At 40.4% G+C, this 24680-nt stretch overlaps 1 protein-coding gene across 3 annotated transcripts in view; it reads right to left on the bottom strand.

Annotated features, from left to right (window-relative positions):
* The window catches only part of ACAD9 (acyl-CoA dehydrogenase family member 9), a 62570-nt gene that overhangs the window by 19316 nt on the left and 18574 nt on the right, over positions 1–24680 (bottom strand). For 2 of the 3 annotated variants that reach the window (XM_073352220.2, XM_073352222.2), the window contains 8 exons: positions 19893–19999; positions 18834–18934; positions 15916–15994; positions 14000–14174; positions 13220–13293; positions 2782–2857; positions 1338–1408; positions 806–925 (listed from right to left, as the gene is read on the bottom strand). In XM_073352220.2, the coding sequence (XP_073208321.1) occupies positions 806–925; positions 1338–1408; positions 2782–2857; positions 13220–13293; positions 14000–14174; positions 15916–15994; positions 18834–18934; positions 19893–19999 (803 nt within the window). The remainder of the gene's footprint in view (positions 1–805; positions 926–1337; positions 1409–2781; positions 2858–13219; positions 13294–13999; positions 14175–15915; positions 15995–18833; positions 18935–19892; positions 20000–24680) is intronic. The other variant, XM_073352221.2, reaches the window with a different exon arrangement.

The raw sequence follows: 24680 nt of genomic DNA, 5'->3' as shown, positions 1-24680 counted from the left end.
CCCTCCCTCACCCCTATCCTAAGGGAGCAGCTGCATTCTGCAAGTTTCCCAGCTTCTGAGTCAATTTCAAGGAAAGCCAGGACAGTGGGTCCTTACTACTTACATTTTAACTGGGTGGGGTGGTCCATGCCTGGAGAAACACCTGGATACTGTCGTCTTTGACGACTGTCACAATACAGGCCTCTCACAATTGGAGAGGAATCCAAATGTCATCCCCAAATTCCACACCTGCTGACTTTCTATTTGCACCCCTACTCCCTAAATACAGGGAGTATGTAAGCAGGATCCTCAGAACAATTCCCCTTGCCCACCGGCAACACTTCAATCTTGTGTCAGTCTGTCCGACAGTGAAAGAACAGCTCTATGCTGCTCTGTGTAAAGTCAAATTTGAGAAGAGCTGAGGAAATTGGAATATTCAGTATCTTTTTGCAAGACCCATTTGGATGAGGACTGAATTTCAGAAGCTCTCTCTCTTCACTATGTGCATAGCCAAGATTTGTATGTGGCAATGTCAAAATGCAGCTGCTTCTGGAAATTCTGGGGGGATTAAAGTACTTAGGCTACCTGTACGAGAGTGTTTCATAGGAAGACAAGAGCCTAGATCAGGCCCTGAAGGGCCACCAAAGTGAGGGTGAGAGCGAAAACAAACCATGCTCTTTACAAGTTCTTGTATCACACCCACCACTGTGGTGTCTGAATGTCTCGGATAAGAGGCTACAAGTTCAAACTGTATCAGAAATAGAAGTTTTAATTTAAATGTTATTCTAATGTTTTATGCCTGGTCTTTTTCAATAAAATGGATTACCTTAACCATAGCTGCCTCAACTGAACAATCGGGCACTCCTGGCCTGTCCATCATTCCTGCAGTGAGGTAAGCCATGCTCTCCATTACATATGCTTTCACAGCCATAAGGGTAAACTTCTCCTGCCAAATAGCAAACAAACATTTACCATCCATACATTTAGATGTAGAGTTGTTATAGTCAGATCAGCAGTCATAATAAAATTTAGTGCATAACTAAGAAGCTTTTATACGTATTACAACATTAAATATTAAATGCTATTTAGAATACCTAATAGCAATTGTACTTGTACGAAAAAACTTGAAAAAGTTTTAAGTTTGATACATTAATACTTCTATATATTCAAAACATCAGAACATAAGTTTCTAGACTAAATTTATGCAAATTGAATACCATGCATCTAGCAATCCAGCAACATTTTTTTAAACCAGTAGCTGCAACAAAATCCTTCTCCCACCCCTTATTCAAAAAACAAATCATGAAAACCACAGGCTGAGAGAATCTTCTAACATAGGCTTTCAGTTTCTTGATTACCTGTATTAATCCAAAATCACTCAGTTTCTTATTGAACTGTTTTCTTGTACAAGCATACTCTGCTGTCATTTCTTAAAAAAAAAATAATAGAGAGAACACATCAATGAGTGGAATCTTTTTTAAAAGGTATTTAAAATAACTCATTGAAACAACTCAATTGTTCCCTGAATATGTAATCTCAGCTGTATGGTACATCTTACATAATTAAATCTATTCCTTTAGACATCTATTTCCACCAGTAAATATGTTGTGTTGATGTAAATCTGATGACAAGATTCAAACTTAGACTGCATTGATGCAAAACAATTGCCTGAAAGATTCCTCTAACACATAACAACATGCCATCAGCAGAGGGGAAGTTGTGAGAACATAATCTGTACTCTGTTCTGCTATAAACTACAATGGACTGAGGATGCATGAAAGTATTAAAAACATGCAATTTTTTATTTTAACTTTTTAGAAGCAAAGAGCGGTAGCAGCAATGCGATTAAAATGCAGCTCCTTGGGATACAGAAAAAAGCCTTATTACAGGAGAGAAACCCTATCAACAGTTCTTTCATACACCCCTAGTTGGGGATTACATCAAAATGACCCTTTTTCATACAAAGTGTTACACCACACAACCGCTTTGTGGTATTTTTGCTATTCTGGAATCATTTACTGTTTATGAAATAGCTTCTGAGCAGGCAGTGATGTTAATTAATTAGTTAGTTACTCTTACTTGAATTTACCAGCTGAATGATTCTTTAAATTCAAAAAAAGTGATTTATGTCACATAAAGGATTTGGTGTGTAAGTATACAATGAACACCTTTATCCAGGTTCCTACAAATGCAAGCCTTCAGATCTCTGAGACTATGCATAGACTTCTGTACGATAAAACTTAAGTTTCTATCTAACTAGTATGTAGGTTCTATGCCATGTGATATCTAATCACCTTCCAGTAGTTCTTTAAGCAATGTGACTAACATCAGTTCACTAGATTACGATAACTAGAGCTGGTCAAAAATTCTTCAAGGAAACAGCTTTCTGTCAGAAGAAGCTGATTTGACAGAATAGAAATGTTCTGCAGGAACATGTTGATTCTACCAAAATTTTCCATGGAAATGAGGCAGGCAGGTCGGTCAGCTTGCCTACCTGGTTTCCTGCCTGCCTGGCTCCTCTGCAGCCCACCACCAGCCAGGATGCTGCAGAGGCAGATATCCCGGATAGCATATTTTGTTTAGAAAATTAGCATTTTAGCATTTTATGGACAAGTAACCTTTAGTGTTAGCCAGAGTCTAAATTTTCAGTTCTAGAGTCCATATCTGAAATGAGTGCTGTTATTACAGTGTCTTTGGAAGACGTGACATCTGTCTTTTCACAGGGTATTAAGTTTTCTTTTGTAATGCAAGGACTGATGATTTCATTCCTCCCAGAAATTCAGTAAGCTTCATTTTACCTACCGATCAGTTTCTTAATCATTCCTGCAGATGCACTACCCATGCTAAATCTTCCACTGTTTAGGATATTCATAGCTACCTACAAGAAGAAATACAGGCCTTTATTCAATAAGTTATACTTTCAGTAAAATGTACTCCATTTTGTAAAATGCCACAGCTTTATGTTGGTAGATACCAATGCACCTCCAAAAATTCATTATGTTCCTCTACAGAAAGTATACCAAAAAGGAATAAGGGTTAAGTTAGCTATAGCTATCCTCAAAACAGAATTCAGAGAGAACACATCAGATGAAGGACATTTTCTTCAGTGAATGCCTACTCATACTCTACAGAGAAACCCCACATTAAAAACACTTAGTTTCATTAGCAGCTGGCTCTTTTGTCATTGAAGATGTTACTTCTGATAGTGGAAAAGGATGTCTCTCTCTTTAGTATTTAACTATGCCTTTGCAATAAACACTTTTAGAGCAGTTTTATAGAAGTTGTTCCTTTGAATTTTCACTAATGAAATGTGAGCTCACAGATTGGTTTATGAGGTTAATACAATTAAAATATTACTATGCATTATTCATTTTAAATTACTACATGGCAGACCCCAAAGCACAGGAAACCTGGTGCCTCAGCAAGTGACAAGCATTTTGCATTAGCAATTAGTAGCAGAAAATACCAATTGGTGGCCCAGACAGGTTTTTAACAGTGTTTCACCAATGGAGCACAGCAGTTAAGTGTTACACAAAAGTGTTATACTTAGAGAAACGATTGAATATCAGTAGGACCCTACCAAATTCAGGGTCCATTTTGGTCAATTTCACGGTCACAGGATTTTAAAAAATAATGAATTTCATGATTTCAGCTATTTAAATCTGAAATGTCATGGTGTTGTAATTGTAGGGGTCCTGGCCCAAAAAGGAGGTGCGTGTGTGTGTGTGTGTGTGGGGGGGGTGTGTCGCAAGGTTACTGTAGGGGTGTGTGCAGTACTGCTACCCTTACTTCTGCGCTGCTGCTTGCGGTGGCGCTGCCTTCAGAGCTGCGTGGCTGGAGAGCAGCGGCTGCTGGCCGGGATCCCAGCTCTGAAGGCAGCACCGCCGCCAGCAGCAGCGCACAAGTAAGGGTGGCAGTACTAGGTCATCCTTACTTCTGCATGCTGCTGGCAAGGCACTTCTTTCAGAGCTGGCCGCCCAGCCAACAGCTGCTGCGCTCTGGCCGCCCAGCTCTGAATACTGCAATCTCCCTAAAATAACTTTGCAACCCCCCCTGCAACTCCCTTTAGATCAGGACCCGCAATTTGAGAAACGCTGGCCCTCCCCTGTGAAATCTGTATAGCACAGAAAAGACCAGATTTCATGGTCCATGACGTGTTTTTCATGGCCATGAATTTGGTAGGGCCCTAAATATCAGGCTGCCTTATTGTCTCTAGAGGTGTCTCATTTTAGAACAGTACAACCCTCAGGGCTTCAAAGATTAATGTATGATTGTGCAGACCACACTTTTCATCCTGTGCCCGTACTCAGTTCACATGGCTAGAGAATCCTGCTATGCAGGGCCAGACCTCCTTCGCTTAGCTTGAGGCCAGCCAACTACCTTGAAAATTTGGGGTATTAAGCTTGCTTGTCTCTTATCTTTCACTACTCTATACAACAAAGGAATAGAGGTGGGGGAAGTCTTCAAGTCACACTGGATCATTTTCACTTCTACCTCCCCCTACTCCCATTGGTCTCTCTCTGGCTAGCATACATTAAGAGACACAGCTACTCTTGAAGGAGGTAGAGGCAGCCATTCTGTGTAGTAGCTGGTGCACAGGAGGCAGAATAGGCTTTCATGGAAAGGAAGGCGCTTATTCTCAGCAAAGGTCAAGAGTCACAAATTACAGAGAACAAGTTAAGGGTTAGAACAGAGACGTTCTATGTATGTAGTGGATGTTAATCATTTTCCCAAAAAATGAAGTTTGTGTCCAGACCATTGCAGCATAAAGCCTATTTAAAATAGATTAACTTCCTCTTCAAACTACATTATATGCAATTATTCAGTTTGGGCCCTTTTATTAGAAACAAGAATAGAGTAAGTTAATAAAATAATATCCTGTGTTTCCAGAGCTAAGATGCATAATAAAGAAGAAAAATCCTGAAGGTTGGGGAGGGAAAGGAAAAAAAAAAAAAATCCATGAAGCTCACTAGGATGGAAAACATATCCATTAGATGCATACCCTATAGAAGAAAATAGTATGCGCATAATTCCTTATGCTAGGAGCCTACAGGTAACAGTGACAGCATAAGAAAATAGAAACCTACTTATAATCAGAATCATGATATTTTTCAGTCCTTAGGAATTTCATTGTGCATCTAGCAAAGGTGCTTAGAATCATGACTAATAACAGAAAATAGGAATGAATAATTATATAATACAAGGTTGTAGATGAATACAGGAGTGCATCTCTTAACTGGTAAGGTAGAATACCCATAACTTAGTGCATTACTAAGTGCATGACAAATAAATTCAAGTTACTAAGGCAATGCTTGCTTGAGTTGTTGGAATGATATATCTATACACTGCTCATAGCTGCTGGTTAAAAAGAAAGGGAGCAGGAAGTGGAGAACAGAACCTTTTCTTGCATAATCTCATTCTTTCTCCCAATTCATGGACTATATTAAGAAACCTGGGCTGGAAAAGCATCTGCAGAAGTTTCCCGAAAGCTCAAAGTCTTGTTTCTCCATAGCTTTCATTATTTAAGTGATAATCATGTGACATCAAAGAATTATCCATGAAAGCAAAAGAAGTCTCACTATCACAGATTTTTACTAGGAAGCACCCAAAAATGCACTCCACTCAGTTAGCGCTTGTGGTCTCTAAACTGCTAGAGCAAGCTTGTATAGGTGATGGTCCTTCCCTCCCAAAGGATAGACAGGTGAGGGGCATTCCAATTCCAAAATAAAGAAAAAAAAGGTCTATGAAGCTGACCTTAACTACTGCCAAAGAGTCAGATTACTGAGGAAAGATTAAAGCAATGTGGAAACCAGGCACAGCTTTAATGCCCTCAAACACAGGGCCGGGTCTAGGCACCAGCAAACCAAGCACATGCTTGGGGCGACCCTTCTCAAGGGGCGGCATTCTGGCCCCCCCCCTTTTTTTTTGCACTTCGGCCGCACTCCGGCTTTTTTTTTTTTTGCGCTGGTGGGGGGGAGGACGACCTAGAGCCGGCCCTGCTCGAACAGCACCCATGCTGCAGACAAAAAGGCTGACTTAAAAAAAAAAAAAGCCAGTTATATATACAGAATATTGATACATGGACATCAAAACCTAAATGTTATTAAAGGGGAGGGAAATGTAACTTGGAACACTGTGTTCAAAATTAGTGCACATATTTTGTTAAAATGTTTCAGGTGACTGAAAGAATAACATCTGTGCTTGGCAAACAAAGTAAGCAAAGGTCACATCTCATCAAGCTGAAACCATTACAAATTCAGGATTCAGAAGGCTACACTAAATATATCCAGGAATAAGAAGGTCTGGATCTTAACTTCACGTTTCCATTTCTCCAGATTTCATTGTTGCACTACAATTGAAACATTTAACATACAGGAATGATAATCCTGAAGTTTTGCACAAAAGTCCCTCTGAAAATGCTTTAATATAGCTCTTCAGACTAAGGCTTTGTACATGCAAACATTAAGTTTGCAGCAAGCTGGGGTGTGAATCTATCCGCATTAGCCTGCCGTGGACTTAGGGTCTTTCTACACTAACACTTTTGTTGGTATAACTCATGTTGCCGGGGGTGTGAAAAAACCTGAGTGACATAAGTTACATGGACAGACGTGCCAGTGTGGACAGCGCTATTTCGGTTGGTGACACTCCCGCTGACATAGCTACCTCAGTTCATTGGAGGTGGTTTAATTATGTCATCGGGAGAGCTCAGTTCCTTTGTACTAGATAGACTCCAACAGAGATGGGAAGGGGGAGGAGGGTTAGGGAATAGATATGTGCAACATGTTGAAGAACAGTTACAGAAAGGTAGGCAACCATTTATCCTGCAAGTACTTGCACATGTCCATTCCGTTGTAGGGGACTCACAAGCAGACAAATATGGTGGTGTGCCCTGAGACTACCTGAACAGTGACTGAAAGACAACCTGCCCCAAATTGGCAAATAGCATAATGAGAAGCAAAAGTGTGACAAAGTCACCACTTTACAAATGGCTATGATAGGCACTAGCATCAGGAAAGCCCAGAAGTTGCCTGTGCTCTAATAGGGCAAACCAAAACTCTAGCTGGCAGAGCTATATTAGAAAAGCGATAACAAACAAATGCACAGAGAGATCCAGGATGAAATTCTCTGAGTGGAAATCGGTTGGTCCTTAGTCTTGTCTGCAACCACAACTGTGTGGAGGATCTAAAGGAATGAGTACACTCCAAGCAGAAGGCTAAACCCCTTCTCACATCCAATGAGTGAAGTCTCTCCTCATCTCTATGTGCAGAAGGTTTCAGGAAGATCAGCAGCATGAAAATCAGACATTACCTTAATGAGAAATGGAGTGAGGATGAGATGAATTTTATAGAAAACCATATAGGGATGCTCTCACATTAGGGCTTTCAACTTGCCCACCTTTCTGGTGGAGATAGTGGCAACTACAAATTCTACTTTCATAGAGCGGTGGAGCAGAGAGCAAGTTGCAAGGTGTTCAAATGGCAGTCCCATTAACTTTGCTAGGACCAAGTTCAGATCCCAAAGAGGGATAGGATCTTGCACATATGGATACAATGTGATCAAGGTCTTTAGGAATCTGGTAATGATGGGGTTGGAGAAAAGGGATCTACTATCCACCAAGATATGGAAGGCTGAGATACAGAGTTAGTCAACAAAGCTGATGTTTTAGGTATAGAGGACAGTCTAGTACAAGGTCCAGGGGTGCATGTTTTGGCGATGTGTCTTTCTGCTGGGACTAAATGGAGAAGCACTTCCATTTAGTCAGGTAAGTGCCTCTAGTTTACGGTTACTACTATTCCGAAACACTTCCTGGACATCCCTAGAACAGGACTGTCAGGTGGTGGTCTTGTAGGTTTGGATGGAGCAGGCGGCTATGGTCCTGAGAAATCACATCTGGATCCGGTAGTAAAAATTCAGTAGGGTCAAGTGCCAGTGCTGTCGAGGCCAAGCTGGTGCTATCAGGATGAGACAAACACGGTCATGTTTGACTTTAAACAAGACTCTGGGCAGCAAGGGAACTGGAAGGAAGGCATACGGGGGAGGGGGGGGGTCCTTCCAAGGTAGCAGAAAAGCATCGGTCAATCAACCTGGGTTGAGAACTCCCTGAGAACAAAATCAGTGGCATTTTCTGTTGCACTTTGTTGCAAACAGGTCCACTTGGGGAGTCATCCAGAGCTAGAAGATGCATCTGGAGATGTCCAGGAGTAAAGACCACTTGTGGTGATTGGGGAAGATCCTGCTCAGACCATCTGCAAATGTGTCCTGCTTCCAGGAAAGATAAGCAGCCCTGAGATGAACTGATTGGGTATGCAAAAGTTCCAGAAGCTAATTGCCTCCTGGCACAGCTGGGTTGACTGCACTCCTCCCTGTCTTATGCAAAACATAGTCACCAAGTTGCCTGTTAGAATTACCAAGTTCTTTCCTACTACATGCGGGTGGAAAGATGAGCAGGCTAGTTGCATAGCTCTTAACTCCCTAATGTTTATATGAGCCATTAGATCCTAAGGCAAACAGAGACCCTAAGGGGGCTGATTGAAGTGAGGGTTGGTAGCAGGGCGATAAGGGGACCTCCCTCCCCACAGACTTTCAGAGGATCTAAAAATAATAAAACTGACATTGGCACTCAAACCATCTTGTCCATGACAACAACTTGGGGCATACACTGATGCCAGCAGCTTTCTGAGATGCGGCCTGGTGTGTTGAATCACATAGGCATATGCTGCCATTTGACCCAGCAGGCTGAGGCAGCGGTGGGCTGTGAGAGAGCATATGCTTTTAGTCACAACACCAAACCCTGTAGTACTTTGAACCTGGATTTTGGAGTCTAAGGCTGCTCCAACAAACTCAATTCTAAAACCAGTACAGAGAACAGATTTGTTTTGATTATCTAGGAGCCCCAGTGTGTTGAATGCAGACAGGACAGCGGATACACTGAACAACATTAGCAGCCGCCGCCGCCAAAGAACCTGGAAGAAGGTGAGAGTACAAATCTCATATCCCTTACTGGGGACGAAGTACCTCCTTTCAGCTCACTTTACGGTGGGAGGTAAGGAGGATGGTAACTGCCAGAGCACCTTGATTGGCTCCATTATGGCTTCATTAAACTGGCAGAGGCTAGCTGTCATGGCTGGCAATACCAGAATGTCCACCAACTTGTGGGAGCTTTCACACACCTCCTCTGCCTGAATGTCAAGAACAGAGGCCACCCTTCTCAACAGATCTTGATAAGCCCCATGGTCCTCTGGAGGTGGTGAATCGCTTGCTGCCTCAACAGCCTCATCTGGGAATGAGGAAGAGGACACCACAGGATTCTGAGGTGGAGGCTGCTCCAATACTTATGGTGGGGAAGCCACCCAAGTGACTCCTGGCTGGCTGGCACTGTTCTTGGTACAGGTACCAGAAAATGATGTCTGATGCTGATGCCACCTGAGCAGTCTCAATGACAAAGAACCAGACAGTTGCAGGAATGTCCTAGCAGGAGGAGGGGTGCCTCATGGTCAGCCACTGACATGGGCTTGGGACCCAACTTTGATGGGGCCATTACCCATTAGAAGGAGGAAAAGGCCAGTGCTGTGACTGTTGCATGACCCATGGTCCTCAAGTCTCTGATGGAGCGTATGCTCTCTGTCTTGGATGGCAGAGGGATGCACCTCCGAGTCTGAAGGGGAAGAATGCAAAACATCCAAAATGGGGTGCGGGAGGGGGGACGGGGCAGAAGAGGAGGCAGAACCAGTTGGGACTGGAGACAGGTAGCCCAAACGAAGGCATGGTGGTGCCAGGGATATCATTGGAGGCTTGCCCTTCAACTGTAGTAGCCGTTGTGGCTGCCTGGGAGGTAACGGTATGATGAGTTCCTGACACAGAGAGGTAGGCACCACTGGCATGAGTACCGACTGTAAACCTTCTTGCACCACCAGCGATACCATACTAAGAGGCTAAGCAGATCCCTTTCAGCTGCATGCACCTCCAGGGTGACTGGGAGCAGCAATGACTGATGGCTCTGCCACAGAGGCCTTTCAGGGGACGCCCTCAATGGACCTAGCACAGGCTCCAGAGGCAATGATCCCTTCTGTGCTGAAGGGTACTCCAGAGAATCTCTGCCTCTACTAGGCTTCGGCACCAACAACCCCAAGCTAGGTACTGAGCCTGAGGAGGGTTTAAGTCTTTTTCTTCAGTACCAGCAAACGGGACTGAGGAGCTGCAGACCTCTCTGGTGCGCTCTGTGCCCAGGCTGATGTACTTGGGGCACAGCTGTGTGTGATGAGTCCGATGGAAGGGGGTGGCGAGTGCTGCCTCCTTGAGCAAACATCTGAGCCTCATTGCTCTCTCTTTTTTTGAGCAGGACTTAAATCTGACGAAATGTGACATTTGTCACTGATGTGGGATTCTCCCAAACATTTCAGACAGGTTGTGTGTGGGTCACTGACCAGCACAGGTTCGACACACGTGCGGCAGGACTTAAAACCTGGTGAGCACAGCATCGTTTCAGTACTGGGATAAGATGAAAACTAGTCCCCCCCCCCCCAAAAGACTTAAGATTAAAATCTATCACAAAAACTTGCTAAAACTAACCAACTGAACTATTTTCTAACAGTAACAGTATACACAAGCAAAGGAGCGAGGGATTCTTATGACAAGTCTGAGATTGCACCGACAACCACCACTGGCGGGAAGAGGAACTGAGGGGGGTCGGAGTGGTTCCAGCCGCTTACACCAGCGCACAGTGGCATGTGGAGACAGAGGTTGCTTGAGCTGCCCGGATGAGTACTGCTGAGGGATAAAGTTCTGACAACTGTGCACTAGGTGCACAAACACCTACAGTGAAATGGACTCATGCAAGTATTCGAAGAACATTTTTTTTTTTAAAAGCTAATATTTTAAATTTAGGCTAAATATTGTTTTATGTGAATATTAATTACATTTACCTCTCAGACTTCAGTTCAGAAATCTGACAAGTTGATATTACTTGACACAGAAAGGGTACTGAGAATTTCAAGACTTTTTGCTTCATAAACACAAGAGGAAGGAATATTTTGCTAAACAAGTTCAGAAATAAGTCACAAAACTTTAAATAAGGTTTACCAAAACTCATCTGCAATGCTTGAGAATTTTCTGTGACAAATTCACTGCCCATGGCGTATATTTAACACGGCAGATAATCAATGCATTTACTTATATTAGGTTTTATTTACTATTTCCATGGTGGCCCTTGTGAATTATGCACACAATCCATTATTTTTCCATCTGTCTATTCAGTTTGTTATAAATGTTTTCAGTATTATCCCACTGAAAGGAAGCTAAGGTTTGTATTTTATCAGACATTCCCTAAATATCTCTTTAAATACAGACAATTGTTAGCCTTTGTTCAGGATATCAATCTCATATTCAACCTTCATTTCAAGTGTAATTTAAAAACTATAAACAATTTTTCTATAAGGTTGAAGTTTGTTTTTCAGTCCCTCAGAAGTTCTAATTTCTTGATCATCTGTTCCAGCACAACCACAATTTCTTTCAGCATTTCTTCAGCTCCCCTTGAAAACCGTCTCAGTTTCTGGCATCTGAACTCTTAACTCCTTTATAAACTAAGTACAAGAATTCAATTACTTTAGCGGTATCTGTCCTCTTCTGTAAATAAATTACCCTTACTATCTCTTAAGAGTCCCTTCTGTCTCCTTTATTGATTTCGTGCTCCTTATGTACTTAAATGTCCGATTTACTTTAATCATCTTCTCATTCTCTACCTGTCCTTATGCTTTCCCCCATTCCTTCAAAACAACTTCATTTTCAGTCTTTGCTGTTCTTCTGTACCTGAAATTACTCTCTGCTTGGCCTCATTTAACCTTATTCATTATTCGCACTTTGTAAATCCACATGATTTACAGACTCTTGACATATTTTTGGCTGGTTGTTACGAAATGCAGCCTTTGGGTATAGGCTACTTCATATCTTCACTTTCCCATTTCCTTTATTGATTATCCCATGAAATCTTACTTAATATTTCTACCTTTTCCCCAAGAATTTTTCTGTTGACATCTAGAATTTTTCTCTCCCCCCACATGGGTTTAATTTAAACACTAAACTACAAATATAACAAGATTACTTTCACTGTAGCTTAAACCTTACAGCTTTCATCACTGATCACATCCCATTTATCAAAATTCATGAACTGATTCTGATTCTAACCTTTTCTTTTCTATAGAAAGGCTTCTTCCTTTAAACATCCAGAAAGGAAGCAGCCTGTATCATGCTCACATATAAATGCTCAGTTTAATGTTTACACTCAGTTCATGTTTGAGTATCTCAGCAGTGGTTTGCTGCGTTTCATTTGGGTAGAGTCCTTTTGTGATGATTAGCTGATGGGTAGCCCCCTTATGTCCTCCGGAATTTCCTACTATCCTCTTTTGCTCTCCCCATTCTGAACCCCCTCCTTGTCTGCCTGCTTTGTTTTCCCTTTCTTATTTCTTTCCCCTCCCTGCATCATCCTAATTTGTGTTTTTTGTGGCATTTCCTCACTCTCCTTTTTCCCTACTCAGCTGACAACTACATGTTGCTTGGCAGGGAGGTCTCCACTGGAAACTCCAAAGGACTGGATCAATACACTTTTGCAGCAATGCTAAGCATTAGAGTAACACAAAACAAAATTTTGTGCCTATGGGCTGCTGCCTTGAACTTACATCCCTCTGCATATGAACTCTGCTTATGGCAGGTTGGCTGTAAGGGTAAGGATGGGGACAGGCAAATTTCAAAGAGCCATTTACAGCTTCACTCACAGTTGCACATTCATGTGAGGGGAGATATCCAAGGGTGTTCAAATTTTCTCCAATGCTATTGTTTTTTGTTCTGTATCACCCACCCCAGGATGGGTAAAGTGAAAGTTGTTGAAATTTACCAAAAACTTGTTCTTTTCAAACAAAGAGTTTTAGTCATCTTGGATGGAAAAACTGAAGCACCAGCTAACGAAACTCCAACAGCAGAAGCTTCTCTGTTACATACACTACTACAGTGCTTAAGAAAGGGAGTGCCTATGAACATAGAGAATGTAACATACGAAACTTACTGCATACAAAAGATAAACAGAGTAATTCCATCCTCTAATCTTTTTCACATTTACTGATCTTAGACGTTAACAAATGTTTGTCCTTTTAGAGCAGAGCTAAATCTGGCACCAAACAACAAATTCTCTTCCCCAGAGACATCTTTGTGGTCGGTTTAAACATAATAATTATTATTCTCCATAACTCACCTTAAACCCCCCTCCTACTTCTCCAATAACATTCTCTACAGGCACTTTTGTGTTTTCAAAATGTACTTCACAGGCTGAAATAAAAATAGCATTCAATTATTTCAGAAAACTTTTGAGAAATACTGTTAAAAGATATAGCAATATTCAGAATTTAACTTACTCTTTCTGTACTAGAAGTTGGATTTTTCCCAGTACAACACAACAGAATTAAATACACTTTGTCAAAGAAGTTAACGGTGAGAAAGCTGGGAGTTGGCATTTTAATTTATGAAATGTACAAATACTAATATTTCTAACTTGTACAGCATGACTGGGGAAAACTACAGTCTCGCCTGGAACTGGAAGAAAGATCGAAAGAACACACATAACTGAATGACTGATGGTGAAGCAGAAGATCTACCAATAAATAGAACAACAAAGAGAAACCAGCTCCCAGTGCTGCTGTATCATAGTAATGCTGCTTATTACTGAACCTTCTCAGTGCAGCACACAAAGGGGAATTTCCATGGCAAGATGAGAGTGTCAGGTGTTTGGAAATGGATGACAATTAGCAGATGAGAAGGTAATTACTTAACATGGATCTTTATATTTGTGAAAATGCACTTTGAATTGTCTGCAGAAAACTGAGAAGGATGTTAAAGAAATAGGAATCAAAACATCCACAATCAAATTGGAATGTAGTGTATTACCCTACCAAAATGGATTTGCTTGTGGATTCTGATAAATACATGAATTTTGAAACACACTTCTATGAAAATATTGAATTTAATTGCTTCTTACTATTAGATCCTCGAATACCCAGTTTATCTTCTGGCTTCCCATTAGTGACTCCACCAAAGGCTCTTTCTACAATGAAGGCACTAATTTTGTCTTTTTTTGCACCATCTTTATCAACAACCTCAGTCCTTGCAAACACAGTGAAAATGTCTGCCAGTCCACCATTGGATATCCAGATCTGGGAGAGGAGGTAGGGAAAAGAAAAAAAGTACATTAGCTGTGCTGTGATAGATGCAATACTTTATTATTTCAGAACAGAAGCTGTCTCAGCACAGGACTAACTGACTCATTCTGTCAAGTTTTAATCTCTGCCCTTGCACTGTCTTTGTGACTACGGCAAGGTTATACTTCCAAGAAGAGCTGACCAGAGGATGACAATTAAAAAAAAAAAAAAAAATGTTTTCTCTAATGCTTTTGCCCTAGGAACAAGTACACTTTGTTTTGTGAAGGCTGGTTGGTAATTCGCGGACACTGTAGTACCCCCTGGAGAGAGAACAAATCACAGGTATTGGACCCCAGTCTGGACTGCTGGGGAAATCAGTGAGCTGCAAAGGAGTGCAAGCTTAAACCCCCAGTCTGGGGTGGGAGAGATCACATCCACCCAAAAGAGGTGATGGACAGGAAGCCTGAAATGTGAAGTGAATGTCCTCAAGAGGGCTAAGAGGGTGGAGTGTCAAGGGTGAAGTTAACCCTGAAACTGTGACACTAGATTCAAGGCCCTGCTCCATTTGTTTCAGATTGATCTGGGATGAAAAACTGTTCTGAATCAGGCAGAACACGGAGTTGAACCTGAGTCTTCCACATGCCAGGCCAGTGCCCTAACCACCAAAATTTTCATATATCAGAACCAATGTGTCTCACTAAACATTTTGGCTTTGATGTAACAGCATACATAATTTAGCCAAAAAGGTGGCCTGACCAGCTCTACTTCCAAGTCAGTGTTAATTTTTCCCTTTAAAGTATTCATCAAAACATTGGGCAGAGAAGGTAGAGAGCTGGAAAAAAAAAGATTTCAGGTTTCCTCCTCACCTGGGTGTGCACAGTGAGGGGCAGACTTCACCCTCCCGGAATAAAGCAGGACACAGGATGGGGAAAATACAGAGAAGAAAAGCATGTTCACGGAGTGAGACCTCCTTAGCCTTTTTACCAAGGATTAGCAAAGGTTATTCTCTGAGTAGTAAAAAGAAAAGGAGTACTTGTGGCACCTTAGAGACTAACCAATTTATTAGAGCATAAGCTTTCGTGAGCTACAGCTCACTTCATCAGATGCATATCGTGGAAACTGCAGCAGACTTTATATATACACAGAGAATATGAACCAATACCTCCTCCCACCCCACTGTCCTGCTGGTAATAGCTTATCTAAAGTGATCATCAGGTGGGCCATTTCCAGCACAAATCCAGGTTTTCTCACCCTCCACCCCCCCCCACAAATTCACTCTCCTGCTGGTGATAGCCCATCCAAAGTGACAACTCTTTACACAGTGTGCATGACAATCAAGTTGGGCTATTTCCTGCACAAATCCAGGTTCTCTCACATCCCCCCCCACCCCCATACACACACAAACTCACTCTCCTGCTGGTAATAGCTCATCCAAACTGACCACTCTTCAAGTTAAAATCCAAGATAAACCAGAACATCTGGGGGGGGGGGTAGGAAAAAACAAGAGGAAACAGGCTACCTTGCATAATGACTTAGCCACTGAGTAGTAATTTCTTCTGGCCTCAAGAGTGAATGAAGTGTCTTTTTGACACTGTTCTTTACTAGCCTGGGATCCTCAGAAATCAAAGGAAGGTGCCAAGTTAAGTTCTCATTTGGGAGACCAAGGTGACTAGCAATGCTCCATGAGGTAGGAATTCTCCCTATGAAACTCATACCAGATATAAATATTTCAATTCATTATTCTATGGATAAATACCTTTGAGCCATTTAGTAAAAAGCTTTTCCCATCTTCACTCATGGTAGCTCTGGACTGGATGGATGCTGCATCACTTCCACTAGAAGCCAAAGTAGTTAAAATGTGCTTAGTTTCCAGAAAGAAAAGGAGGACTTGTGGCACCTTAGAGACTAACCAATTTATTAGAGCATAAGCTTTCGTGAGCTACAGCTCACTTCATCAGATGCTCACGAAAGCTTATGCTCTAATAAATTGGTTAGTCTCTAAGGTGCCACAAGTACTCCTTTTCTTTTTGCGAATACAGACTAACACGGCTGTTACTCTGAAATTAGTTTCCAGAGACGCTTAAACAATATGAGGGATACAAATATAGGCCCAAATTTTCAAACGCTCAAGTTCAGTTTCTAAATAAAAGTGTAACTTTCTAAATCCAATGGCTGCTGAAGAAATATACTTCAAACATAGTCCTCTGAGGAGACCTCTCTCTGGAGTCTCACTTATTTTATACTGTATGGTGCCACATTGACTAGGAACAGCTAGAATATTTTAGAAATGACATCCTTGATAATCAGCTTAGCTTTGCTGCCTTTCTGAAGTACTGGAAGGCAGCAAAAAAAAGAGTCACAACGCATAGCTGGTTTGAAGCACAGAAGCAGCTACCCACAATTCATGCTATATTGTTGCACATCCTGAAAGAAAGCCATACGCAACAGAAAGGGAAAAATGGAATAGTTGGTAGTCCTCACAGAATTAATAGCTGTGTACATCATATACTGTTGTATGCTGACAAATGTAGCAGGTCAATTATATGGACTTCCAGGGTGAGCAATGGGGAGAGTATGAATGCTCCTAGTTCAATAAATTCAAACATCTTCTCAATCACCACCTACTTATATAGTGCTAACTACAGGCATGTATTGTTCTTCTTTAGATAAGTTTCCTTTCTAGATCTCCAGCTTTGATACCGGCATAACAACTTCTCTAAAAGTGACATTTGCTGTGGTGGGTGAAAAAGGTTTTATAAAAGCCAAATCTCCTTTGAGTTTTTAAAAGGAGTTCCACTCCTAAAAGGGACTCTAAAAGTGGTATTATGAGTTTCCAGGTACACACACTCAGTGATTCCAGACCAAACCTGTTCAGTTTTCAAGACTGATATCTTAGCCACAAGCCATGCAAACTTTACATGGATTGTGACAGTCATGGTATTTTGCCTCCCTCCCCTGATAAATGAAAGCTAGGTCTCCACCAGTCTAAACTATATACCCTTTAAATACTGGGTAGTGCCTGGAACTTTCTGATGTTATCTATTTGCCACCAAATAACTTCTGAACTATACCTTTTCTTTTCACAGATTGCACCTGTGTACTAGAGATTTTAAAAGATTGAGTTAAACAGGCTAAATAAATGTTGGAAAAATTTTCAAAACATGATTAGCACCTATTCTCTCCCTCTTCCCCCCCCCCCAAAGTGTCACTTCAAAAATCAGTTGCCTGAATTTCTTTCAAAAATAAACCTCTGCTAATACAGTCCACATCTGCAAAATGGAAAAAGACTTTAAAGGGGGGCCAAAGCCTAGCTTATGATTGAAGAAGTCTTAACTAACTATGATGAGGCTACTGCCTCATAACACTCAAGGAATAGAAATAAAGTGCCTATTGCAAGAAGTTCTAGAAAATGCTAGTCCACTCTTGAAGTCCATAGAGTTTACAGCTAAAATTAAAAATACAGCACACATTGCTCGAGTGGGCTAAGGCTTTTCTTCCAAACACTTTAAGAGTCACAGCATAATCAGATATTCTCATATTTGTAGGCAAACACTGTACTCCTCTGAATTAAAGCCACTTTCAAATCTTACCTACAACCAAGCAATAAACAAACAAACCTGAAATGAAGCTGCTGCCACAAAAGAGTTAAAATTTTTACACAACTTCAGTGGAAGACAAAGGACTTGTCCACATGAACAATTAGTTCGCAGCAAGCTATAGTAGCATGCCATGGAATAAGTGTTTCTATTGACTCTGCCATTTCAAAGAGGACTAGATCAAAGTGCATTAACAACTGTTAATGTGGATCAGCAGGGTCCACATGGACAGTTCGTCGGTGGCAGGAAGTGCAAGGTAGATTCAGACCCCCGCTTGCCACACAGACAAGCCCAAAGGTTTCTTAATACTGTTTGTCAACTGAGCCAGGTATTGAAGAAGCTTTCATAATTTTTCTCTAACTATGTCACAGAAGCTTAGAGTAATCAGTTCAGTGCTCATGGTGTCACAATGTTCCCTGCACAGCCAATAGAGTCCTTCAAACCATACTCAGTTCCACTGATAAATTAATGTGTCTGATATGGCAAGGTTTGGCCCAATTAATGTATCTGAAGTAAAAAAAACATTCAGTAATTTCATGGAAGCCACAGGTGCACCTCCATGGGAGAAGATGAATTATGTAGTCTGAAATAAAGTAGAACCTCAGAGTTACGAACTGACCAGTCAACCACACCCCTCATTTGGTACCGGAAGTATGAAATCAGACAGCAGACACAAAAAAAGAGCCAATACTGTACAATACAGCACTGTGTTAAATGTGAACTACTAAAAAAAAAATGAAGGGAAAGTTTAAAAAAAGATTTGACACGGCAAGGAAACTGTTTCTGTGCTTGTTTCATTTAAATTAAGACAGTGAAAAGCAGCACTTGTCTTTTGCATAGTAAAGTTTCAAAGCTGTATTAAGTCATGTTCAGTTGTAAACTTTTGAAGGAACAACCATAACATTTTGTTCAGTTAGACATTTCAGAACAACCTCCATTCCCAAAGTTCTACTGTATCATTTATTGATAACATCCGCCTTAAAGTCACACACACAAAAAATAGAATAGATTTGAAGTAGGTGCCATTGTAACACACCAAACAAATGTATGTCATCAAAAAAATAGAAAATAATGTTACCTTCCCGGTTCTGTAAGGCAAAAAGCTGCAATATGCTCCCCAGATGCCAATTTAGGTAGATACTTTGCTTTCTGCTCATCAGTGCCAGCCATCAGGATTCCCTAGGTAAAGAAATGAATAAGAGACTTACCAACACATCATGATGTGCGAGAAGTAAAGCATCATTCACACAATGTTTAATTCATTATATACAGAAAATTAATTTGTACGTTAAAATCATGATTTTATCTAATTATGTATTTAACTGACTGAAATTGTGTTTGACATATTCATGTCCAATTAATAAATCATCAGATAGCTGATCAACTGCCTACTTGAATTAAGCTGGCATTAGACCACTTCCTTTTGGACATGGTATCTAGTAGCCCCCCATCACAACTGAAATCCTAATTGTCCATCTCAAAGAGGCCAATAACTACATGAGCATGGAACCTGAACTACTCCCTTAGTCCTAGAGGTACCCCTCTCCATTAGAGGATGTGGTACTTTTACTGCCATTGCTGTACTATAAATAAAAAGGGTATCAAGCAAAGACCAAGGCGTGACCTACTTATTTTCCAAAATGTTTTATATAAAATGAAATTTTTTCTTTAGATCTTTATAGGCAGGGCTTTTTATCAAAGGGAAACCAAGTTACAATCAGATGTTTTTTTACACAAATTAAGAGCTTATTTTGTGTACCAGGCCAGGATACAGAGTCTCAACAAAACTTTTTGATTGCTCTCTGGCAGTGGGAAGGGTTAATCCAATTATCCCAGACTGGCCACAAGAAGAGAACAACAAACAGTACTTTGTTCTTTTATAGCACTTTTCATCAGTAGATCTCAAAGCACTTCAGGAGATCAGTGTATGGGAGGAGCACTCTTGAAACAAATTTATAACAGGCCAGTATGAAGTCAAAATGCACCCCTTGATTTACTATGCACAGATGGTAGTTATTATTTGTTATCAAAACAAGTTAAAGGACCTCTCCCCCTCAAATCTACACTTGAATGTAAGTTCATCTCATCTGGCCTCTACAAGCAGTGTATAACAAATAAAATAATAACCCAATGTTACCTTAAGCCCTATTGCTTGATGAGCTGCCAAAGTAACCGCAATAGATGCATCTAGAGAAGTGATTTCTCCTAAACGAGCATACATTGTATTTGAAAGACCAAGTCCACCTGGGGGGAAAAATGTTTTTCTTTTGTCAATCCATATACATTTCACTGCTTTAAGAGCTGTCCCTACAGAGAGAAATACTTTGAAAGTATATAAAAACAAAAAAACATAAATAAGTAGTGTTTTAAAAGCTCAAAGAATACTGAGGAAGCCTTTAATGGTATATTACATGTAACTGAAGCATATAGTTTGCCCACAAAGTGACCACCACACTGTACTTATAGCAATTTAGGCGGAACACATTTTAGAAGAAACAAATGAACTTTTAAAAATTACTTATGGTCGTTTTTTTTCCCCCGGGTGTGGAAGCATAGATATTTTGGTTCTACCCAGAGACGTTGACACTATATATTACATATTACACACACACACACACACTCTAGAACGGACATGATTCAGTACACTGAATGTTAGGAAACAAAGTCCAGTGAATACTCAGCATTTCCCTTTTTATGTCAAAGGGGTGTTAGGACAGAAATTCAGCTTATACTTGAAGGATCATTCACCTAATACTACACATCTAGTTTGGTTTAGAGTCCTTCACTCAGTTTTTAAGAAAGCCAGCTACTGTTCACGTATGATTGTTTTGCTCAGCAGCTGCAGAACCAGCCAGCAGAGGGAGTATAGTTTAACAACCTTAGTCTCAGAAGAGTGCTGATGTCATTGTACCTGGTACAGAAGACAAGAACATGAAGAGTAAAAGCAAAGCCATGTTGGCTTGCACTTTACAAGAGAAGAGATTAAGAAGAGGACAAAACTGATAGAAAAGTGTTTGGAATTCAGTGTTCTAAATGGGTATTACATAAGGGTAAGAGTTAAAAATCTTAAGAATGTCTAACATTAAAATTAAATATGTTGAGAAACTAATTTGCCACAGGTATGAACTTTGTTTCCATTTTGTGATCTCAAGCTGTAAATACATACACTGCTTATTTAAAAAGGAGCTAAGAAGAGTTAGGCAAGGGAAAAATTATGCATAATTGCATCTCATGTTAAAGATCTTTCCTTTGTATTTCCAGCACTCGTATATGCATAATTTTGCTACCTTGGGCTATAGAAAAGTACTAGTTTTACGTAACCGAATGCAAACCCAGATAATTACTATTAAAACACAAATACTTTTTTCATAAGATAACAAAGGAGAATGGGAACAATATTCAGATAAACCTCTGAATCTATTCACTTTTTTCCCTGTGCATCCAATAAATACAAGCACAAGCTCAACTTTAAAACTATTAACAAACTAACTCCTACCCCTTTCATTCACTCATTGCTTATGCCTCCCTCCCCATTCAATACATACTCCATATTAATTACAATTTCCACTCCGCCACTCTCCCCACCCACATAACCACTCCCTTTTTCTAAGGGTTGCAGGAATGGGGGGAGCCAGCCAGCCTGCCTCTGGACTGCCCAAGGTAGGTGGGATAGAGCAAGGGTTCTCAACTGTTTTTTCCCCTGAGGGCTCCCCCGCATGCTATAAAAAAACTCCATGGCTCACCTGTGCCATAACAACTAGCTTTCTGCATATAAAAGCCAGGACCAGCATTAGGGGGTAGTAAGCTAAGTTGCTCAGGCTTTGACTTCACTCCCAGGTGGAAGGGCTCAGGGCCCTGGGCTTCAGCCCCATAGGGTGGGACTTCAGCTTTCTGCCCTGGGCCCCAAAGAGTCTAACACTGGCCCTGCTTGGTGGACTCCCTGAAACCTGCATCCAGACCTCTGGTTAAGAACCACTGGGATAGTTTTTTCCTTTGTGCAGTGTCTAGCCAAGCAGTTACAAGTTGTAGAATTTACATGTGATTATTTATGTATTTATTTGTCCTTTTGAAAACCAATATATTTCAGGAGTATTGGACAATGAAGTTCCTCTTTTTTAAATTGTCCCTCTCTCCACCTGTCCCCCTTCTTTTTCTTTTAAAAAGAAGTAGAAGCTTCCCTACACAGAAGTCTGTTAGGAATATAAAGATTACATCAAAGTCAAAAGCTCACACCAAGAAATGCTAAAATTATGTTCATGTGTGCAACCTTAATTACGCCCCCTTTCAAGTTACAATATAGTCCAATTACATGAACATGTCATAGCAAATACAATATATTTTACAAGTGTACAGTAATGTCTTACAATACTACTTCCCTGGATTATGTTGGTCTGCTATAACAGTCATTTGGATGACAAGCCCTGGTAAATCATGCTTAGAGACATATTGCATGTTAAATAGAAATCTGTTGCCCTCCACAAGCCATGTAATTTTACATTGACATTAGCTTTGCAGTTAAATGCATTGAATGAAATCAGTACTGTTGGTTGACAAGAGACTATCATATGTGGCTATGGAAGAGGTATTGAATACATAATTTAGAGAAATCATGTAAATCAAAGTTGGAGGCTTCTAGGGCCACAAAATTAGTGTAAGAATTAAGTGTTAGAAATATTACAAGATGCCACATATTCATATCTAAAGTTGTAGAAAAGAAGGATATTATTGTGCATTTGAGAAATTAAATGCTATTGTGATACATGTACATCACAATGCAAACTTAATGGTCAGTTTCTTAAGAAAGCTGTTTGTATGGAACATCTTCATTTATTTTTGCAGAAAAAGCTATCCCAGCACTGTACAATATATGAAAATTCAGAAAAGCCAAACATTTGACATTAACTGGCAAACTTCCAAATATCACCTGAACTGAATTAATACAAACTATTCTTGAAGTTCATCAAGATTGTGCATTAACCTTAACCCAAATACAATTGTTTTGACTAAAGTGACAGTCAAGTGAACAAAGCATTCTATTCCAAACTGCACAAAAGGTGAAATCCTGGCCCTCCTGCAGTAAACGCCAAAATTCCCATTGACTCCAAAAGGGCCAAGATTTCACCTAAGGGATTTGCCTCTTAAAAGAGGCTACTAGAGTTCAGTCTTTTACCCAAAGCATCGAAGACACTGAATGGAAAAGCATATCTATAGAATGCTGAGGCAGCTCGTTTAAAAAGCATTACTTAAAATTTTCTCCAAAACAACATTCAGACCACTGTTCTATCTCCCTGTTAGTTTGATTTATAAATCACATGGAACAGTCTTCATGACATTACCAGACATATAGCGCACACCTCAAAATCAATTTAATGCATCCATTGAAACTTCTCCCACTCTTCTGAAGTCAACTTTGGTCTCTCAGCAACCATCCATTTGTTTCATTCAAATGTACTGAAAGCTTGAGAACAACACTTTAAAGTAGTCTAATGCAGCATTGCTATTTGCAACTGTTAAAACAATCTGTTGTAGTGATTAAAGAATAAACTTCTACTTTTCAAATTGCAGCATTGCTTTAGGTTGAACTTTCTTCTCCTTTAACATTTCTATAGATGTGGTTTAGTTTTATGACCCATATACGCAATGTAAGAGTATGAACAGTGTATTAATTTCCATAATGGAAACTCTTCCATCAAGGTACATAGTTCTACATGCTGTAGCCATAGGTCTGCTTGTTTCCTAGTCATCCAGAAGAAACTAGATATTAAGTTTTTATACATTTACTTTTCTAACAGTAAAGATTAGAATAAAACAAGTCAGATTTTATTTCACTCACACATAGAGCAAGGTATACAGGAAGAAGCTCGCTACGTAAGTAACCTGTTTAGATTGATTTGGTACAAATATTTTAGCATCTTAAATATTTGTTTACATTTTTACTAATCCTAATATATATATTTTACTACCATAATAAGCAGTCCTTCATGTATATCATTCCATTTATTGAGGCCTTACATTTTCTTTAAAATACAGTATTTATTGCAGTTGCAAAAGAGGTTATTACACTCAAACCTGAAAGCAGTGTTGTAGTCCAATGAGATGCGTTTCCAACTGGCTTTTTGATGGCGTGTTTCAGTTACAAAAACACAAGATTCTTCAAGGCCTCACGCGCATTAGGATTTTTACAAGAGAATTCTCACTAACACTAGTGCTGGTTCACATGACCTGGTGTTAGCACCAACTGAAGCCTTAGTTTAGACTTAGTTCATTCTTTATTGGTTCTTTTCTTACAAGAAAATTAGGAATACTACTGCATCTAGCAAATGTGCCCCCATTATGAAATTTTATAAAACGCAACTTGGAGTGGATGATGCAGTGAGCTGTCGATTTCAAAGATGAAAATAGCCGGGGTAGATGAATTTTAAGTTTATTAATGTAAGGTTCCTTGGGACTCCTCCAGAGCTCTTTTGGCAGTGGCAAGGAATTGGTGCTCATGTCGAGTGAGACAATCAGTTGTCCTAGTTCACAGCTGAACCACTGCGCACAGGGGAGCTTAGGCCTCTGGATGGAGGCTGAGCCAGTAAGAAGTCTGTGGCTCGGGGCTCCTGCCTGAGGGCTAACCCAATGCATAGGCAAGGGTTCAGTGAAGCAACAGCCTCTGCTGTGGCAGCTGGAACTGCCATTCAGAAGCCTGCAGTGCTGTCCCGTCCCCCCAGCAGCCCCTTCTGGCATCAACAACCACAACAATATCTAACAAGCGGAAATCCTGAACTGCCAGAAACTTCCCATGAGGGGACGCACAGGGAGAGGGAATAAGAATGAATAGGTACCTATATCAAGACCCATTTTGGACAAAACTGCTCATTCAGAAATAGAAAAAAGGCACAAACCTATTTATATTTACTTTATAATTGGTATCAAGCTAACA

Source organism: Lepidochelys kempii, chromosome 7 (assembly GCF_965140285.1).
Source record: "Lepidochelys kempii isolate rLepKem1 chromosome 7, rLepKem1.hap1, whole genome shotgun sequence".
Taxonomy (NCBI): Eukaryota; Metazoa; Chordata; order Testudines; family Cheloniidae; genus Lepidochelys; species Lepidochelys kempii.
This window is presented reverse-complemented; position numbering and strand designations above follow the sequence as displayed.